The sequence below is a fragment of the Dendrobates tinctorius genome, unplaced genomic scaffold (assembly GCF_039654945.1).
Source record: "Dendrobates tinctorius isolate UK_male_01 unplaced genomic scaffold, ASM3965494v1 ptg000049l, whole genome shotgun sequence".
NCBI classification, from domain to species: domain Eukaryota; kingdom Metazoa; phylum Chordata; class Amphibia; order Anura; family Dendrobatidae; genus Dendrobates; species Dendrobates tinctorius.
In genome coordinates, this window is record NW_027361717.1 from 23,567,312 (window position 1) to 23,588,755 (window position 21,444).

General features: G+C 42.2%; 1 protein-coding gene across 1 annotated transcript in view; it reads right to left on the minus strand.

Annotated features, from left to right (window-relative positions):
* Nucleotides 1-21,444, minus strand: part of LOC141091144 (saxiphilin-like) — a 191,017-nt gene that overhangs the window by 63,888 nt on the left and 105,685 nt on the right. Inside the window, exon 10 of the mRNA XM_073576541.1 lies at nucleotides 10,979-11,142. Coding sequence (XP_073432642.1) covers nucleotides 10,979-11,142 — 164 coding nt within the window. The remainder of the gene's footprint in view (nucleotides 1-10,978; nucleotides 11,143-21,444) is intronic.

The window sequence follows — 21,444 nt, forward strand, 5'->3', positions numbered from 1 at the left end:
ATATCTACAGGTAACTATGAAATAGTGGGAATAACTGAGGCATGATTAAATGAAAGCTATGACTGGGCAGTTAACTTACAGGGTTGTATTACAGGAGGAGGGGTTTGTCTTTATGTAAAGTCTTGTCTAAAGTCCACTTTAAGGGAGGATATTAGTGAAGGGAATGAGGATGTCGAGTCCATATGGGTCGAAATGTATGGTGGGAAAAATAGTTACAAAATTCTCATTAGGGTCTGTTACAAACACCTAAATATTACAGAAATCATGGAAGTCTACTACTAAGGCAGATAGATGAAGCTGCAACCCATAATGAGGTTCTTGTTATGGGGGACTTTAACTACCCAGATATTAACTGGGAAACAGAGACCTGCGAAACCCATAAAGGCAACAGGTTTCTTCTAATAACCAAGAAAAATTATCTTTCACAATTGGTGCAGAATCCAACCAGAGGAGCAGCACTTTTAGACCTAATACAATCTAATAGACTTGACAGAATAACAAATCTGCAGGTCTTCTGGCATCTAGGAAATAGCGACCACAATATTGTACAGTTTCACTTGTCTTTCGCTAGGGGGACTTGTCAGGCAGTCACAAAAACACTGATCTTTAGGAAGGCAAAGTTTGACCAGCTTAGAGATGCCCGTAATCTGGTTGACTGGGACAATGTCCCCAGAAATAAGAATACACATACAGTAATAAATGGGAAATGTTTAACAACATCCTAAATAGGCACTGTAAGCGGTTTATACCAATAAAAGGACAAGAAATAGGAAAAACCTAATGTGGCTAACAAAGAAGTAAAAGGGGCAATTAACAGTAAAAAGAAAGCATTTAAACTACCAAAGCAGGATGGCACCATTGAAGCTCTAAAAATCTATAAGGAGAAAAATACTTTATCTAAAAAACTAATTAAAGCTGCCAAAAGGGAAACAGAGAAGCACATTGCTAAGGAGAGTAATACTAATCCCAAGCTGTTCTTCAACTATATCAATAGTAAAATACTGTATTCATAAGTGAAAGTGTAGGCCCATTCAAAAATTGTGAGGAAATAATGGTTGTAGATGACGAGGAAAAAGCTAATATATTAAACACCTTCTTCTCCACGGTTTTCACGGTGGAAAATGAAATGCTAGGTGAAATGCCGAGAGACAAAGAAAACCCTATATTAAGGGTCACCAATCTAATCCAAGAAGAGGTGCGAATCGGCTAAATAAGATTAAAATAGATAAATCTCCGGGTCCAGATGGCATACAACCACGAGTACTAAGAGAACTAAGTAATGGATTAGACAAACCGTTATTTCTTATATTTAGGGACTCTATAGGGACAGGGTCTGTTCCACAGGACTGGCGCATAGCAAATGCGGTACCAATATTCAAATATTGCTGTAGAAATGAACCTGGAAATTATAGGTCAGTAAGTCTAACCTCTATTGCTGGTAAAATATTTGAAGGGTTTCTGAGGGATGTTATTCTGGATTATCTCAATGAGAATAACTGTTTAACTCCATCTCAGCATGGGTTTATGAGGAATCGCTCCTGTCAAACCAATCTAATCAGTTTTTATGAAGTGGTGAGCTATAGACTGGACCAAGGTGAGTCATTGGATGTGGTATATCTTGATTTTTCCAAAGCGTTTGATAGCGTGCCACACAAGAGGTTGGTACACAAAATGAGAATGCTGGGTCTGGGGGAAAATGTGTGTAAATAGGTAAGTAACTGGCTTAATGATAGAAAGCAATGGGTAGTTATAAATGGTATATTCTCTAACTGGGTCACTTTGACCAGTGGGGTACCGCAGGGGTCGGTGTTGGGACCTATTCTCTTCAACATGTTTATTAACAATCTGGTAGAAGGTTTACACAGTAAAACATTGATATTTGCATATGATACAAAACTATGTAAAGCAGTCAATACAAGAGAAGATAGTATTCTGCTACAGATGGATCTGGATAAGTTGTGAATTTGGGCCGAAAGGTAGAAGATGCAGTTTAACAATGATAAATGTAAGGTTATACACATGGGTAGAAGGAATCAATATCACTGTTCTGCCCTCTGAATATAGGGCAAATAGGTTTGCATTATGAGCTGGTTTTGTTAGCACCATCTAGTGGTGGCTGAATTTATACAGTAGCTGTGTCTTAAATAGCATTTACAGCCTGTGTCTTTAACAGAAGTGTTGCAATGTGGGATTGAAGCAATGCAGTGGGAATGAAGCAATGTATTCTGGGATGAGGAAGAAGCCATTTTCTTTTGTGTATTTCATAAGGACATACGTGTTTATCTGTCCTCCTGTAACTCCCCTACTGGAGTTTGTTATCCGGGTAAAGCATATCTGGTAAGATTAATGTAATTTCTTGCAATGCAGTGTTACAGAGATGTTATTAACTGTACACCAGCCAGGGCTCAGTAGATGTAATTAGACACCTGTGTGTTTCTATGTAAAGTTTGCATCACATTGTATACATCCTGTAATTGTGTTAGCTGTGTGATCATCTGCCCAATACTTACCCATGTCGTTTGTATTCTTTATAGTTTTACCGCATGTTCTATACTCTTCACCAATAAACAAGTTAGACTACAGAGAACAGTCGGCTTATTTTGGAAGATTGAAGGTGGTTTATGCTGTATGTATGAAGGCAGAACAATCACCATTACACACTGAATGGGAAACCACTCGGTAAATCTGACATGGAGAAGGACTTGAGGATCCTAGCTAATGATAAACTTACCGGGAGCAGCCAGTGCCAGGCAGTGGCTGCCAAGGCAAACAGGATCATGGAATGCATTAAAAGAGGTCTGAATACATATGATGAGAGCATCATACTGCCTCGGTACAAATCCCTGGTTAGACCACACATGACGTGCTGTGTAGTTTTGGGCATCGGTGCTCAGGAAGGTAAAATTCACAGCATGGGCACAGCACTGCAGAATCCTATAGGATTGCATGGGATGCGCTTTATTAGCGTTTTTTATGTGTTTCCAATGCGGAAAAAAGCGGCAAAGACGCTTAAAAAGCGCAACGTGTGCACACAACCTTAAGAGTAAAAAAAAGTTTTTAAAAATGTTAAGTAAACAAAAAATGAACAAATTCAAATCTAATTTTGCCAAAATTTAGAAGTTTAAATAAAAATAAGTATGGTAGGTATTGCCACGTTTGTTAAAGCATGAACCGCCTAAATATAAAATGATTAAAAGGGAACCTGTCAGCTTGTTTTTCCACAGTAAGCTGCGGCAACTGCCTTTCGGGGCTTATCTACAGCATTCTATAATGCTGTAGATAAGTCCCTGATCTAACCTGAAAGATAAGAAAAACAAGTTTTATTATACTCACCCGGGGACGGTCCGGTCCGATGGGCGTCACAGGTCCGGGTCCGGTGCCTCCTTTCTTCTAGCGATGACATCCTCCTCCTTGCTTCCTGTTGCGGCTCCTGCGCAGGCGTACTGATCTTCCCTGTTGAGGGCAGAGCAAAGTACTGCAGTGCGCAGGTGCTGGACTTCTCTGACCTTTCCTGGTGCCTGCGTGCTGCAGCTCTTTGCTCTGCCCTCAACACACATTTATGTGGACTAAAACTCAACATAACTTGTAATTTTTTCATCTTATACCTGATCATTTTGGATTTAGTAGTCCAGGGAGCAATAGTACTCATTTATTATCAGCTACTGTTTTTCTGCATACACACAAATAAAAAAATCTCTGTGAATCACCGATCAGGAACGCCCATTGGACTCCTAATCATACAACAAACAGAGGGTTTAATGAATGAGTTATGAGTGATGCTGAATATTTACCCACAAAACAATATATTAATCTGCTCAGCTTCTACATACCTGCCAGAGAACATATTACATGTTTACCCGTTACCTTCAGTTTTTGCAAGCTCAAAGTTTCTCGTGACTCATCGTCCTATTCAAGGACCCTTGTCCGGAAGGCCACTCATGATCTCACTATCCCTGTCCTCAAGTCTCCTTTCTTTTTGTGGATCACCTCAACAGCAGCACTGCTCTCTTCATTCTCCAAATACTATCTATCTACAGAAAGCAGTCTCTTTCCCTCACACTAATCATCTTCCACTGTCCCAAACATTAACTTTATCTGATCTTACCCTAATGTCAGTATTTAAACTACAGACAGCTATCTATCCATGTTCCACCTCTTCTCTACACTATGTCCTGCACTGTACATTACTTCTCACACTCTACATTATAAACAGTGTTTACAAACGACGCACTGCACTTTACACATTACACAACACATATGATGCAATTGGTGTCTTTAGGGGTTGGAACACTTCAGTCAATGTCCACCACCCTTACACAAGCCCCATCTGTGTGCATTTAAAACGCTAAGCAGCCACTCTCTCCATGAATGGTCCATTTATGAGTGGTTGTTTCACCAATATTTGGCACCGGTACTGCCTCTGCCTTTACTGTGGGAGACTGCTACATCAAAATTGTATTGTGACCTGGTGTTTGTAAATAGGACTGCCTTTTTTTCTAGGAACATGTAAAGTGGCATATAAAAGAGTTTAGAAGAGGTGATACTTGCAAAAGTGGGTGCTACTAGGTACTAATCATGTAGGGTGCCCAAACTTTACATCAGCCCATTTTCCTTTTTCTAGTTTTTAAAATGTAAAAGATGAAAATATTTTTTTTTTGCCTAAAGTATAAAGGAAATGCGTCATCTTTAACTTTAGGCCTTTTAGAGATCATTTCATCTTCAACTTGCATAGCTGTTTACAATAATAGGAATTTAGACTGGGGTGCCCAAACTTTTACATGCCACTGTATGTCAAAAGTCGTGTCTCTGACTTTCCCGTCATATCATAGCTGAATTATTCAGTCATCACCTGCCTCTGTCTGCCAATTATGCCCCCAGCTGTTAACATGTTAAATGCTGCTGTCAATCTCTGACAGCAGCACTTAACACGTACCAGTAGGGGGTGTGTCATTCCACAAGCCCATTGGCATGCCCAAAACTTGATCGCAAAGCAGATGTCTTGCCATGACAGCAAAGGGTCTACTGATAACCTCCTTGCCTGTACTGATGATTCTCCTGTGAAAGCCAGAGTTTAGCTGGCGTTCAAAGGAAAATATGATTATCGCTATACACAGCAGTGCTGTTGCACTGCTATGTATAGCACAAGCAATGATATGATTGTAGCTTCAAGTCCCCTAGGGTGACTAATAAATGCAGCATAAAATAAAAAAAGTTTTCAAAAATATGAAAAAATAAAAAAAGTTCAAATCACCCCTTATTCCATGTAAAAAAAGCAATTAGAAAAAAATACACATACAGTGGGCAAAAAAAAAATATTTAGGCTGGTTTCACACTTGTGTTTTTTTGCGCAGTTTTTTAGCGCAAAAAAACATGCGTTTTTCCCCATACATTAACATGGGTGCGCATACACATGCGTTCGTACGCGTTTGTATGCGCATGCGTCTTTTGTAGTGTGCGCTCGGGCGCATAAAATGCATCCTGTTGCATTTTTTGTGCGTCCGACATGCCCCCAAAAAAACATGCGCACGCAATGCGTTTTTTTTTACAGCAAAACACCCATTAAAGTCTATGGGTGCGCATACGTGCGCATTGTAATGCGCAAAAAAAGCATGCAGTTTTTTTTTAAAACGCACCAAAACCCGCAAAAAACGCACACAATTGCATGATGCATTTTTTCACGCGTTTGTGTGCGCAAAAAACGCACAGCAAAAAAACGCAAGTGTGAAAGTAGCCATAGTTAGCCACCAATTGTGCAAGTTCTCCCGCTTATAAAGATGAGAGAGGCCTGTAATTGACATCATAGGTAGACCACAACTATGAGAGTCAAAATGAGAAAAAAAATCCTGAAAATCGTCTGAATTGGCAACATTTATTTTGCAAATTATGGTGGAAAATAAATAACATTTTCTGTAAGTCTTCACAAGGTTGGCACACACTGTTGGTGGTATGTTGGCCCATTCCTCCATGCAGATCTCCTCTAGAGCAGTGATGTTTGGGCCTGTCACTGGGCAACACAGATTTTCAATCCCTCCAAAGGTTTTCTATAGGGTTGAGATCTGGAGACTGGCTAGGCCACTCCAGGACCTTGAAATGCTTCTTACGAAGCCACTCCTTCGTTGCCCTGGCAGTGTGCTTGGGATCACTATCATGCTGAAAGACCCATCCACGTTTCATCTTCAAAGCCCTTGCTGATGGAATGAGGTTTGCACTCAAAATCTCACGATACATGGCCCCATTCATTATTTCATATACACGGATCAGTCGTCCTTGGTCCCTTTGCAGAGACACAGCCCCAAAGCATGCTGTTGCCACCCCATGCTTCACAGTAGGTACGGTATTCTTTGGATGCAACTCAGCATTCTGTCTCCTCCAAACACGACGAGTTTTGTTTCTACCAAACAGGTCTACTTTGGTTTCATCAGACCATATGACATTCTCCCAATACTCTTCTGGATAATCTAATTGCTCTCTAGCAAATTTCAGATGGGCTTGGATATGTACTGGCTTAAGCAGGGGGACACGTCTGGCACTGCAGGATCTGAGTCCCTGGCGGCGTAGTGTATTACTGATGGTAGCCTTTGTGACTGTCGTCTCAGCTCTATGCAGGTCATTAATTAGGTCCCCCTGAGTGGTTCTGGGATGTTTGCTCACTGTTCTTGTGATCATTTTGACCCCACAGGGTGAGAGCCCCAGATCGAGTGAGATTGCCAGTGGTCTTGTATGTCTTCCATTTTCTTAATATTTTTCCCACAGTTGATTTCCTCACACCAAGATGCTTGCCTATTGCAAATTCAGTCTTCCCAGCCTGGTGCAGGACTACAATTTTGTTTCTGGTGTCCATTGACAGCTCTTTGGTTTTCACCATAGTGGAGTTTGGAGTGTGACTGTTTGAGGTTGTGGACAGGTGTCTTTTATACTGATAACAAGCTCAAACAGGTGCCATTACTACAGGTAAGTTACAGGTCTGTGAGAGCCAGAAATCTTGCATGTTTTTAGGTGACCAAATACTTATTTTCCACCATAATTTGCAAAATAAATCTTGCCAAATCAGACAAAGTGATTTTCTGGATTTGTTTTCTCATTTTGACTCTCATAGTTGTGGTCTACCTATGATATCAATTAACCCATTAGCGACAGAGCCAGTTTGCAGCTTAATGACCAGGCCAATTTTTACAATTCTGACCACTGTCCCTTTATGAGGTTATAACTCTGGAATGCTTTAATGGATCCCGCTGATTCTAAGAATGTTTTTTCGTGACATATTGTACTTCATGTTAGTGGTAAAATTTCTTCGATAAGTCTTGTGTTTATTTATGAAAAAAACGGAAATATGGCAAAAATTTTGAAAATTTTGCAATTTTAAAACTTTAAATTTTTATGCCCTTAAATCAGAGAGATGTGTCACACAAATTTCTTAATAAATAACATTTCCCACATGTCTACTTTACATCAGCACAATTTTGGAAGCAACATTTTTTTTGTTAGGAAGTTATAAGGGTTAAAAGTTGACCAGCGATTTCTCATTTTTACAACAAAATTTACAAAACCATTTTTTTTAGGGACCCCATCATATTTAAAGTCATTTTGAGGGATGTACATGACAGAAAATACCCAAAAGTGGCACCATTCTAAACACTAGACCCCTCAAGGTGCTCAAAACCACATTCAAGAAGTTTATTAACCCTTTAAGTGCTTCACAGGAACTAAAGCAATGTGGAAGGAAAAAATTAACATTTAACTTTTTTTTTGCAAAAAATTTACTTCAGAACCAATTTTTTTTATTTTCACAAGTGTTAAAAGAGAAAATCAACCACAAAATGTGTTGTACAATTTCTCCTGAATATGCAGATACCCTATATGTGGGGGTAAACCACTTTTTCAGCACACGGCAGAGCTCGCAAGGGATGGAGCGCTGTTTGACTTTTTCAACGCAGAATTGGCTGGAATTGAGATCGGATGCCATGTTGCGTTCGGAGAGTGCTTAATGTGCCTAAACAGTGGAAACCTCCAACAAGTGACCCCATTTTGGAAACTAGACCCATTAAGGAATCTAGATCTGTGGTGAGCACTTTGAACCCCCAAGGGCTTCACAGAAGTTTATAACGTAGAGCCGTGAAAATAAGAAATCTATTTTTTTCCACAAAAATGATCTTTTCGCCCCCAAATTTTTATTTTTTACAAGGGTAACAGGAGAAATCATACCTGCACAGTTGTTATGCGATTTGTCCTGAGTACGCCGATACCCCATATGTGGCGGGGAACCACTGTTTGGGCGCATGGGAGAGCTCGGAAGGGAAGGAGTACCATTTTGGAATGCAGACTTTGATGGAATGGTCTGGGGGCATCATGTTGCGCTTGCAGAGCCCCTGATGGGCCTAAACAGTGGAAACCCCCCACAAGTGACCCCATTTTGGAAATTAGACCCCCTAAGGAACTTATCTAGATGTGTGGTGAGCACTTTGAACACCCAAGCACTTCACAAAAGTTTATAAACGCAGAGCCGTGAAAATAAAAAGTCTTTTTTATTTCCACAAAAGTGATTTTTTAGACCCCAATTTTTAGACCCCCAAAGTTGGTAAATAGTGGAAACCCCTCAATTCTTCCTCCAACCCTAACCCCAACACACCCCTAACCCTAATCCCAACCCTAACCCTAATCCCAACCCTAATCCCTAATCCTAATTCTTACCCTAATCCTAGTTCGCCCTAACCCTAATTCTAACCCTAGCCGTGACCCGAGCCCTAACCCTAGCCCAACCCTAGCCCTAGCACAACCCTAATCCTAGCCCAAACCTAACCCTAACCCAAGCCTAACCCTAACCCTAACCCTAACCCTAGCCCAACCCTAACCCTAACCCTAGCCCAACCCTAACCCTAGCCCAACCCCAACCCTAGCCCTTACCCTAGCCCTAACCCTACCCTAACCCTAACCCTAGCCCTAACCCTAGCCCAGCCCTAACCCTAACCCTAATGGAAAACAGAAAAAAAAATATTTTCTTTATTTCATTATATTGACCTATATAAGGGAGTGATAAACGGGGGGGGGTTATATACTATTTTTTTATTTTGATCACTATGATCGTTTATCATAGTGATCAAAATAATGAATGGAATCTGCCAGCCAGAGCCGGCAGATTCCCGGCGGGCGCACTACGCATGCGCCCGCCATTTTCAAGATGGCGGCGCCCATCGGAGGATGCCGGCGGGACGTGGGACCACCGGGAGGGGACGGAAGGCCACAGAGAGGTACCGGGGACCCTATTTTTCTCTCCTCTGATGTGCGATCACATCAGAGGAGAGAGAAATTAAATGTAAAATCGCGGCTTTTTTTTTTGCGGTCGCCATTATAGGGTTAATAACGGCGATCGCAAAAGCGGGGGTCGGTAAAAACCGACCGATTCATGTTCTCTGGGGTCTCCCTGGCAGCCGAGACCCCCGGAGAAAATCCGACACTGGGGGGCGCTATTCACTTAAATCACAGCGCCGTGAATTAACGGCGCTGTGGTTTTAGTACCCTTAACTACTGCCGTTAAAAGGCGTATCGGCGGTAGTTAAGGGGTTAAAATGCCTCTCTCATCTTTTTAAGTGGGAGAACGTGCACAATTGGTGGCTGACTGAATACTTTTTTCCCCACTGTATGTTTGGTATCTGCGTAATCCTACTGACTGGCAGAATCATATTGCCAGGTCAGTTTTCCCATATAGTGAACATGGTAAATGAAAAAAAAAAAAAAAAGACAATTGTCAAATTGCACTTTTTTGCAATTTCAATGCACTTGGAATTTTTTTCCTTTTTCATTTAGGGGTTAATTCAATAAATATTGCTTGGGCTATTAAAGAAAATAGGAGATCAGCAGTGATATCTAGGGTAACACTATTACCACATTGAAAAAAACAATAATAGACATCTACACTATGCTGAAATTCTAGAGTTGAACTTTTGATATTTACCATTATTTCTGCATTTGACAAGGCAATTCTTAGGAGAAGTATGTATGTAATTTGACCACCTGCCTACCCACTAGACATAATAATAATAATCTTTATTTATATAGCGCCAACATATTCCGCAGCGCTTTACAGTTTGACAGTTTCAAAACACAAGTCATAAGTATCAATGTTAACAATACAATAATTAAAGCAAAATAAGACGACCCTGCTCGTGAGAGCTTATAATCTACAATGAGGTGGGGGAGATACAAAGTACAGGTGTGTATTTACAATGGAGTATTTACAATGATGGTCCAGCCATCTTGAGGGAGTGAGGGATGGATGGAGATAGTGAATGGGCTACACACGCACACTTAAATGACTTTGATTAATGAACGTGGTAGGCCGCTCTGAACAAATGTGCTTTGAGGGAGCGCCTGAAACTATGTAAATTGTGGATAGTCCTGATGTCTTGGGGTAGAGCATTCCAGAGGATAGGAGCAGCACGGGAGAAGTCTTGGAGTCGGGAGTGGGAGGTACGGATTAGTGCAGAGGTTAGTCGAAAGTCGTTTGCAGAGCGCAGCGGTCGATTAGGCCGATGGACAGAAATGAGGGAAGAGATGTAGGGGGGTGCTGCACTGTGGAGAGCTTTGTGGGTGAGAACAAGTACTTTGAATTGGATCCTATAATGAATGGGCAGCCAATGTAAGGACTGGCGAAGAGCGGACGCGTCCAAGTACCGATTAGTCAGATAGATGACCCTGGCTGCTGCATTAAGTATGGACTGGAGAGGGGATAGTTAAGTGCCGGGGAGGCCAATTAATAGAGCATTTCAGTAATCCAGGCGGGAGTGGATCAATGCCACAGTCAAGGTTTTTGTTGTTTCCATGGTGAGAAAAGGGCGGATTCTAGAGATGTTCTTTAGGTGTAAGCGGCAAGAGCGGGCAAGAGATTGTATATGGGATGTAAAGGAGAGATTGGTGTCAAACATAACACCCAGACAGCGCGCCTGCTGACATAGTTAATTTCAAATCATATTTAAAATGTTACCTGAGCCTGAAGAAGATACTCGGTGATGTCCTTCATCTTGTCTCCGGTGCTTCTGGTCACCACAGCATGTCTGGGGACTTTTCCAAAGTTACAGATTTTGTATTGGCTTAGTGGTCTTCTAGTATTGTCTGGACACAGCAGCTCAAAATTGTCCAAGTATTGTCCTGAAGAACAACACATGGAATTTATATGGGAAGAAGATATACAGTATATTGATATTGTGATATACAGTTAGTACGGAAAGTATTCAGACCCCTTTAATTTTTTCACTCTTTGTTTCATTGTAGCCATTTGGTAAATTCAAAAAAGTTAATTTTTTTTCTCATTACTGCACACTCTGCACCCCATCTTCACTGAAAAAAAAGAAATGTAGAAATTTTTGCAAATTTATTTAAAAAGAAAAACTGAACTATCACATGGTCATAAGTATTCAGACCCTTTGCTCAGTATTGAGTAGAAGCAGCCTTTTGAGCTAGTACAGCCATGAGTCTTCTTGGGAATGATGCAACAAGTTTTTCACACCTGGATTTGGGGGTCCTCTGCCATTCTTCCTTGCAGATCCTCTCCAGTTCCGTCAGGTTGGATGGTGAACGTTGGTGGACAGCCATTTTCAGGTCTCTCCAGAGATGCTCAATTGGGGTTAGGTCAGGGCTCTGATTGGGCCAGTCAAGAATGGTCACATAGTTGTTCTGAAGCCACTCCTTTGCTATTTTAGCTGTGTGCTTAGGGTCATTGACTTGTTGGAAGGTGAACCTTCGGCCAAGTCTAAGGTCCAAAGCACTCTGGAAGAAGTTTTCATCCAGGATATCTCTGTACTTGGCTGCATTCATGTTTCCTTCAATTGCAACCAATTGTCTTGTCCCTGCAGCTAAAAACACCCTCAAAGCATGATGCTGCCACCACCATGTTTCACTGTTGGGATTGTATTGGGCAGGTGATGAGCAGTGGATGGTTTTCTCCACACACACCGCTTAGAATTATCACCAAAAAGTTCTACCTTCATCTCATCAGACCAGAGAATCTTATTTCTCATAGTCTGGGAGTCATTCATGGTTTTTTTTAGCAAACTCTATGCGGGCTTTCATATGTCTGGCACTGAGGAGAGGCTTCCGTCGGGCCACTCTGCCATAAAGGCCTGACTGGTGAAGGGCCGCAGTGATAGCTGACTTTGTGAAACTTTCTCCCATCTCCCTTCAGCATCTCTGGGGCTCAGCCACTGTGATCTTGGGGTTCTTCTTTCAAAGAAGAAAGGAGAAAATTTGGCACCACTGCCGCCACCTTGATGTGCACTATAGTTCGGTACAAACTCACTCACCTAGGCTGCACGCCAGCTACCCACAGAACGGGTGCTCAATCCAAAGAAATACATGCATAGCTACGTTGTATGAAAAAGAACAAAAGGGATGGCACTTACCGTTTTGAAGAAGTGAATTTATTTTCAGATAAAAAGCATAGGCTCGGGAGAGATGTGTGAACTGTGGACTTTGAGTGTCCAATAACTGTCTTTTTGCCTTAGTTAAATAAAAATCTCTTGTGAGGAGGACTGCGTTGCCTCCTTTATCAGCTGGACGGACAATGACGTCTGACCAGCTCTGTATTTCTTTTATTGCATTTTTTTCTTTTAAAGACAAATTAAGGGGAGACTGTTTATACACTAATGCTTCCATGTCCTTAATAACCTGTGTCTCGAAGATGTCTTCAATATTGCTAGGGAAGGTCGGTGGCATGAAAGTTGATTTACAACCTCCCATGAAAGGCTGGACTAAAATATCCTCATCTTTATTAAATTCCTCCTGTTGTGTATTAAGTTCTAATAATTGTAGAGTGTCCTCTCTGACATCAGCTAGAGCTCCCATACCCGCCATGAAACCTAGAGGACCAATCATACAGGGAATTTCACCTGGAAAGGAAAGGGTGTTAGTAGAATTCGCCGACATATAGGTTTTGTGCAAATGTATCTTTCTCAAAGCTTTGAACAAATCAATTTTAAAATCAACCATTTTGAAATCTGTGGGTACACAAAAATTGAGACCTTCTTTCAAAAAAGAAAAATGTGATTCATTCAAAACATGGCTGGTTAACCCTTTAGTGACCGAGCCAGTTTGCAGCTTAATGACCAGGCCAATTTTTACAATTCTGACCACTGTCACTTTATGAGGTTATAACTCTGGAACGCTTTAATGAATCCCTTTGATTCTGAGAATGTTTGTTCGTGACATATTTTACTTCATGTTAGTGGTAAAATTTCTTTGATAAGTCTTGTGTTCATTTATGAAAAAAACGGAAATATGGCGAAAATGTTGAAAATTTTGCAATTTTAAAACTTTAAATTTTTATGCCCTTTAATCAGAGAGATGTGTCACACAAATTTCTTAATAAATAACATTTCCCACATGTCTACTTTACATCAGCACAATTTTGGATGCAAAATTTTTATATGTTAGGAAGTTACAAGGGTTAAAAGTTGACCAGTGATTTCTCATTTTTACAACAAAATTTACAAAACCATTTTTTTTAGGGACCACATCATTTTTAATGTCATTTTGAGGGGTGTACATGACAGAAAATACCCAAAAGTGACACCGTTCTAAAAACTAGACCCCCTCAAGGTGCTCAAAACCACATTCAAGAAGTTTATTAACCCTTTACGTGCTTCACAGGAACTAAAGCAATGTGGAAGGAAAAAATTAACATTTAACTTTTTTTTGCAAAAAATTTACTTCAGAATCATTTTTTTTTATTTTCACAAGTGTTAAAAGAGAAAATGAACCACAAAATTTGTTGTACAATTTCTCCAGTATACGCCGATAACCCATATGTGGGGGTAAACCACTTTTTCTGCGCATGACAGAGCTCGCAAGGGAAGGAGCCCTTTTGACTTTTTCAACGCAGAATTGGCTTGAATTGAGATCGGATGCCATGTTGCGTTTGGAGAGCCCCTGATGTTCCTAAACAGTGGAAACCCCCAACAAGTGACCCCATTTTGGAAACTAGACCCCTTAAAGAACTTATCTAGATGTGTGGTGAGCACTTTGAACCTTCAAGTGCTTCACAGAAGTTTATAACGTAGAGCCATGAAAATTAAAAATATTTTTTTTTACTCAAAAATGATCAGCTATTTTTTATTTTCACAAGGCTAACAGGAGAAATTGGACCACAAAAGTTTTTGTGCAATTTGTCCTGAGTACGCTGATACCCCATATGTGGGGGGGAACCACTGTTTGGGTGCATGGGAGAGCTTGGAAGGGAAGGAGTGCCATTTTGGAATGCAGACTTTGATGGAATGGTCTGCAGGCGCCATGCTGCGTTTGCAGATTCCCTGATGTGACTAAACAGTATAAACCCCCCACAAATGATCCAATTTTGGCAACTAGACCCCCGAAGGAGCTTATCTAGATATGTGGTGAGCACTTTGAACCCCCAGGTGCTACACAGAAGTTTATAAACGTAGAGCCGTGAAAATTAAAAATCATTTTTTTTCCTCCAAAATGATATTTTAGGCTGGTTTCACATTTGCGTTTTTTAGCGCTGGAAAAAAACGCATACGTGCGCATGCGATTTTTCCCCTATATTTAACATGGGTGCGCATACCTGCGCACTTGTAAGCGCATGTATGCGATTTTCATGCGCTGCGTTTTTTTGGGGTGTGCGTTGGTATTTTCCAGACGCTGCATGTTGCATTTTTTGGCCCTTGAAAAAATCGCATGCGCACGTATGCGCACGTTTTGCGCTAAAAATGGCCATTATAGCCTATGGATGCGCATACGTGCGCACTGGCATGCGCAGGTATGCGCTTTTTTAGCGCAGCGTTTTTTGGGTGGTGTCCACTTTTTATCCTAGTTAGAATCTTCTAAAGTCCAAAAAAAAAAGGCTATATAAAGGAGGTGCCTGCCAAAACTCTGCCACTACTACACTAGACAGATTGAAGAGCAGACATTCAACCAAGAACCCATTATATCAGCGAAGAATGTGAGTATATTACATTATATGCCTGTCCTTTTAAATTATGTATGTACTAATGATTTTTATTATTTTTACATGCAGTATGTCTTCAGAATCGGAGTATTCCCCATCGCGGCAGGAATTGGCGCAAGCAGACCGTGAGGTGATTATTTTCGTGCATCTGGTAAGTATATCTGCTGCTTCTCCAAATCTCTTACGTTTTTTTCAACTTTCAGACATCGTCATCATCATCTGCGGACGGGAATAGTGAGGGCGAACAGCAGGAGCAGCGAAGCCAAGTCCCGGTGGTGATACGTAATGTAAGTATCAAATGATTTGTAATGTTTTTTTTTTTTTTTTATCTTCTATTTTTACTCTTTTTTTTTTTTCTTTTTTTGTAACTTTTTAGTCAATTTAAATTTGATTATTCTAATGAATGTGTTTTGTCTAGGTTCCACAACGGGATGAAGACGTCTACCTGGATAATGAGCAGCTCATCAGCCTGGTCCAGGAGCGTTCGCCGTTGTGGGACAGCCGTGACCGGCTGTACAAGGACAATGTGGTGACACGGCGGCTATGGAATGAGGTGGCCGCAGCGTTGATGGATGGCTGGGACAGCGCCACAGCATCCGCCAAAAAGGCGTTTAGTGAGTATTTCCCTGCTCTGTATTGTGCCGCAGTGACTGTTGTCCTTGACGGCACTGTTGGGTTTCGTGCTAGGCGTATTCTAGCAGGAAACCCAACAGTGTCATCGGGGTCTACAGTGACTGCTTTGAGTATTGTATTGCTACATTGTGCCGCAGTGACTGTTGTCCTTGACGGCACTGTTGGGTTTCGTGCTAGGCGTATTCTAGCAGGAAACCCAACAGTGTCATCGGGGTCTACAGTGACTGCTTTGAGTATTGTATTGCTACATTGTGCCGCAGTGACTGTTGTCCTTGACGGCACTGTTGGGTTTCGTGCTAGGCGTATTCTAGCAGGAAACCCAACAGTGTCATCGTGGTCTACAGTGACTGCTTTGAGTATTGTATTGCTACATTGTGCCGCAGTGACTGTTGTCCTTGACGGCACTGTTGGGTTTCGTGCTAGGCGTATTCTAGCAGGAAACCCAACAGTGTCATCGGGGTCTACAGTGACTGCTTTGAGTATTGTATTGCTACATTGTGCCGCAGTGACTGTTGTCCTTGACGGCACTGTTGGGTTTCGTGCTAGGCGGATTCTAGCAGGAAACCCAACAGTGTCATCGTGGTCTACAGTGACTGCTTTGAGTATTGTATTGCTACATTGTGCCGCAGTGACTGTTGTCCTTGACGGCACTGTTGGGTTTCGTGCTAGGCGTATTCTAGCAGGAAACCCAACAGTGTCATCGTGGTCTACAGTGACTGCTTTGAGTATTGTATTGCTACATTGTGCCGCAGTGACTGTTGTCCTTGACGGCACTGTTGGGTTTCGTGCTAGGCGTATTCTAGCAGGAAACCCAACAGTGTCATCGTGGTCTACAGTGACTGCTTTGAGTATTGTATTGCTACATTGTGCCGCAGTGACTGTTGTCCTTGACGGCACTGTTGGGTTTCGTGCTAGGTGTATTCTAGCAGGGAACCCAACAGTGTCATCGGGGTGTACAGTGACTGCTTTGAGTATTGTATTGCTAAATTGTGAAGCAGTGACTGTTGTACTTGACGGCACTGTTTTTTTTTATCAACAGTGGACAAAGTCCGAACACGTTGGCGTTCGATCAAGGACCGCTTCAACAGTGATGTTCGTGCTGAGGGCCAGGTTCGCAGTGGATCTGCGTCAAGGACCAGAACTAGATACCGTCACTATCACGCGTTGCAGTTCCTAAGACCGGTCCTTGCCACAAGATCGTAAGTATTATACATTTTGGGTTTTTATTTTTATTAATCTGTGTTTTTCTAATCCACAGCTGATGCTTCTTGTAAAGGCATGGTAGTAATGATTTTCCTTTCTTCCACAGCACCTGGAGCAGCACCCTGCAACCTGGCCCTGGAGCGGTCCTTCGTCGGACGTCCTCTGACCCGTCCCAGCCATCCGACAGCCAGGAAGCACCTTGCAGGTCCCACACACACACAGCTGGTGACCAGGAAGCTGGGCCATCAGGTGTTCCCCTGTCCCAGGTCTCTGCCACTGGTTATGCGGGCACTACCCGCCAGCGGCAGAGGGCCTTGGACAGGAATGTCTTGCCCGAGTTTATGCATTTGAGCGAGACATTTAATTCCAGCCTCAAGTCACTGTCCGACAGAGTTGAAAGCGGTTTTGCACTGATGGAACGTGGTTTTAACCACTTTGAACACCGCTTCAATTCTGTAGAACAGCGCCTTGACCGTCTGGAGGCCGACCTCAACAGACCAGCACACCATTTTTTTAGTAAGATTGAAAAGGGCATGGCGGAACACCTTAGTCCTGATCAACAGCTGAATGTGCTGCAGGCCTGCAACAATGCTTTCTTGCAGGCTATGCAGCATAATCGGTACGGTCAGCAGTCAGTGGTGTCCTTTCCACCTGTGCCACCATTGACTCGCTTCACCTCACTACCGACTTGTGCTGCATACCACTGCACGGACACCTCTCTTCAAAGGCTGGACACCCACCGTTACACCACCACAAGTCTGAGTGCAGCTGGTCACTTCACCGACACCACCATGGCAAGCGCTGCTCCTGTCTGGAGCACCACCGCCAATCCCATGCATGCGTGGAGCTCAGCCACCACTAGGCAAACATGGAACAGCCCTGCCGCTACAACAACATGTAGTAGCCCTGCCACCACCACTCTGCAAACCTGGGCCATCACTGCCGCCACCAGTCCTCCTGCAAGGACGAGCACTGACCAAGAAGAGCAGCATCAGCCACCTCAGCAGCAGCAGCCAACTCAGCAGCCGCCACCTCAGCAGCAGCAGCCACCTCAGCAGCAGCCGCCACCTCAGCAGCAGCAGCAACCACCTCAGCAGCAGCCGCCACCTCAGCAGCAGCAGCAACCACCTCAGCAGCAGCAACCACCTCAGCAGCAGCTGCCACCTCAGCAGCAGCCGCCACCTCAGCAGCAGCCGCCACCTCAGCAGCAGCCGCAACCTCTGCAGCAGCAGCCGCCACCTCAGCAGCAGCAGCCATACCAGCAGACGGGGGACCTACATTCCATATTTGCCCCTACTTCAAGGCGAAATCAATCAAGGCGGGCATTGGGCCAAAGTCGGTCCAGGCACACAAGCCTACGGCGACATGCCATTACAACTAATGTAACTGAACAGATTTCCTCTCCTACAAGTGTTCCAAGTTTAATTCCCTTAACTGGACTACCTTCCCCCACAAGTTTTGTTGCCCCTTCCCCTCAAACACCGTCTTCAACTGCAAGTGTTGCATATTCCCTGCACACCCCCAAATTGAAACCATCTGCCCCCAAACGCCGTAAAAAATAATTTTTAAATTTTTTTTTTGTGATAAAAAATAAATTTACATTTGTGGTTCACCATTAATAAGTTTCATTAATGTTGTTTGCGCCGCTCACACACACTGATGGGTAAATACATGTTAAAAACCAAACCAAGGGCTAGTATAGTCATATGTGAAATAACATGGACTAGTATAGTCATTCAAAGGCCTAGTGTAATAACTCTAGTTTTACCAAATAGAATCTGGTTTCATGAAAAACAAATTGTTGAAACTTGTCTAAAAAATAAAGTTTCTTTCTAGTTTCACCACTTTGTTTTTGGTGAAACAAGATGCTAGTTGTTTAAAATGCTAGTTGTTAAAAATCGAGTTATTACAGTAGGCCTTGGTATGACTATACTAGGCCGTGGTATTTCACATATACTACTAGCCCCAAGGCCTAGTATACTCATATTTGAAATACCACGGCCTAGTATAGTCATTCCAAGGCCTAGTGTAATAACTCTAGTTTTACAAAATAGAATCTGGTTTCATGAAAAACAAACTGTTGAAACTTGTCTAAAAAATACGTTTCTTTCTAGTTTCATCAGTTTGTTTTTGGTGAAACAAGATGCTAGTTGTTAAAAATCGAGTTATTACAGTAGGCCTTGGTATGACTATACTAGGCCGTGGTATTTCACATATACTACTAGCCCCAAGGCCTAGTATACTCATATTTGAAATACCACGGCCTAGTATAGTCATTCCAAGGCCTAGTGTAATAACTCTAGTTTTACAAAATAGAATCTGGTTTCATGAAAAACAAACTGTTGAAACTTGTCTAAAAAATAAGTTTCTTTCTAGTTTCACCAGTTTGTTTTTGGTGAAACAAGATGCTAGTTGTTAAAAATCGAGTTATTACAGTAGGCCTTGGTATGACTATACTAGGCCGTGGTATTTCACATATTACTATACTACTAGCCCCAAGGCCTAGTATACTCATATTTGAAATACCACGGCCTAGTATAGTCATTCAAAGGCCTAGTGTAATAACTTTTAATGGAGCAGATTACATTCATCCACTCAATGCTGACTTGTATTCCCCATGGACTTTCATTGGGGTTGGGTTTTGAGTGTTGTGTTTTGAGAAAATCACATACTTTGTTTTAAACTATTTGCACAATTTTTTCTTGAAAAAAAATGGTTTCCTGATTCATGGCCTGCAGCTTTGCTCATTCCAATATATTTAACGCAGACTAGCAATGCTGCATTTTAACTCGTATGTGTATTTACCTGCCCAGGTGTGTGAACATAACAAAATTCAGTTATACATGGGAAGTTTTTTAATTAATCGGAGTTTAAAAAATATAGTGCACTCAGTAATGGTATCAAATAAGGATTTTTATTACCATAAACAACAACATTACACCATTTCATCTTGCCAGTGCACCCGTCCTACATCAGAAATAAAGTAGGCCGCAAATTTGTCCCTCATTTGGCCAACTTCAACGGATGACCTGAGAGTGTGCTGAGTGAATTCAGGCAATGGGTTAGGAGCATCATCGTCCAGTTCAAAGGTCGGGTGCTCTTTAGCCATCACAAAGTTATGTAGAACCACACAGGCCTTCACCACCTCATCGACTGTTTCAAGTTTAAGATTAATGGCCGTGCCCAGAATTCGCCATCTGGAAACAAGAATCCCAAAAGCACACTCGACAGTTCTTCTGGCCCTGGTCAGCCTGTAATTAAAAATTTTTTTGGTGTGGTCCAAGTCCCGGCTGGAGTAGGGTTTCAGTAAGTTTCCGCACATTTGAAAAGCCTCATCGCCAACCATTACAAAGGGCAGTGGCGGAGCTTCGGTGTGAGGAAGAGGCCGTGGCATAGGGAAATTAAATTGGTTGCCATACAACCTCCGGCCCATGTCTGAGTTTTTAAAAGCCTGCGAGTCATTACCACGGCCAAATGCTCCAATGTCCACTGCTACAAACATACATCCGGCATCCGCAATTGCAATGAGTACTATTGAAAAGTACTTTTTGTAATTATAGTACTCAGATCCCGTTCTTTGGGGTTTGATGATCCGTATGTGTTTCCCATCAACAGCTCCCAAACAGTTGGGAAAATTGCATACTGTCCAGAATTTGTCAGCAATTTCCATCCACTTTTCAGCGGTGGGCAGGGGCATAAATTCTGGGCAAAGAACATTCCAGAGAGCCCGGCAGGTGTCAGCAACAATTCCAGACAAGGTAGAGATTCCAATACGGTACTGGAAGTGTAGTGAGGATAGGGTTTCTCCAGTCGCCAGGAATCTGTGAACAGACAAAGAAGTAAAATTAATATTTATGTATATTATTTTTAAAAACTATAAAAAAAATATTAGTACATTCACGAAAACTAATTACCCAAGGTTTTGAATACTAAATTTACAAAAAAAAACATCAGACCACACCCCTTTGTTTTTAAAACATACCGTAATGTCACCAGTAGCCGTTCCTCAGGAGGAATCGCACGACGGAGCTGTGTGTCCTGTCTCCGGATGGATTGTTGGACACGAGCAAGCAAATCCATGAAACTTTCGTGGGACATCCGGATATAATCAGTAAATTTCTCCGGGTTTGCACGTAGCTCGCTGTAGAGGGTGTGGTATGCCCCACGGCTCTCCCGGAGTTCAACAATCGGATGTATCCACAAACGCCGCCGTCTTCGCTGCCTCTCTCTCTTCCTTTGTTCATGGCAAGCAACTGCATACGCCTGAGCCATCGCGATGTCCAAATCCAAGTTGAAGTGAAAACTCTTCCAGCGCAGATCCATGGTCACGAGAAGAATCAAGCAAATGTGAAGAATACTGTAGACAGGGTGTATATATATTAACATACCACACCCACAATGAAGTCCCATTGGTCTTGTGTGTTGTTGAATGGTTGTTTTTTCTTTTTTGTGGGGTTTTTCCAAAATCTGTAAAAAAACGCAAACGCACAAAAAACGCATACAAACGCGCAAAAACGCTGCGTTTTTTTCCTGCATGCGCATTAAAATGCTGGAAAAAAACGCAGCGTTTGTATGCATTTGTATGCGTTTTTTTAATGCGTTTTTTTGCGGGAAAAACGCGCTGCAAAAAAAAGCAAGTGTGAAACTAGCCTTAG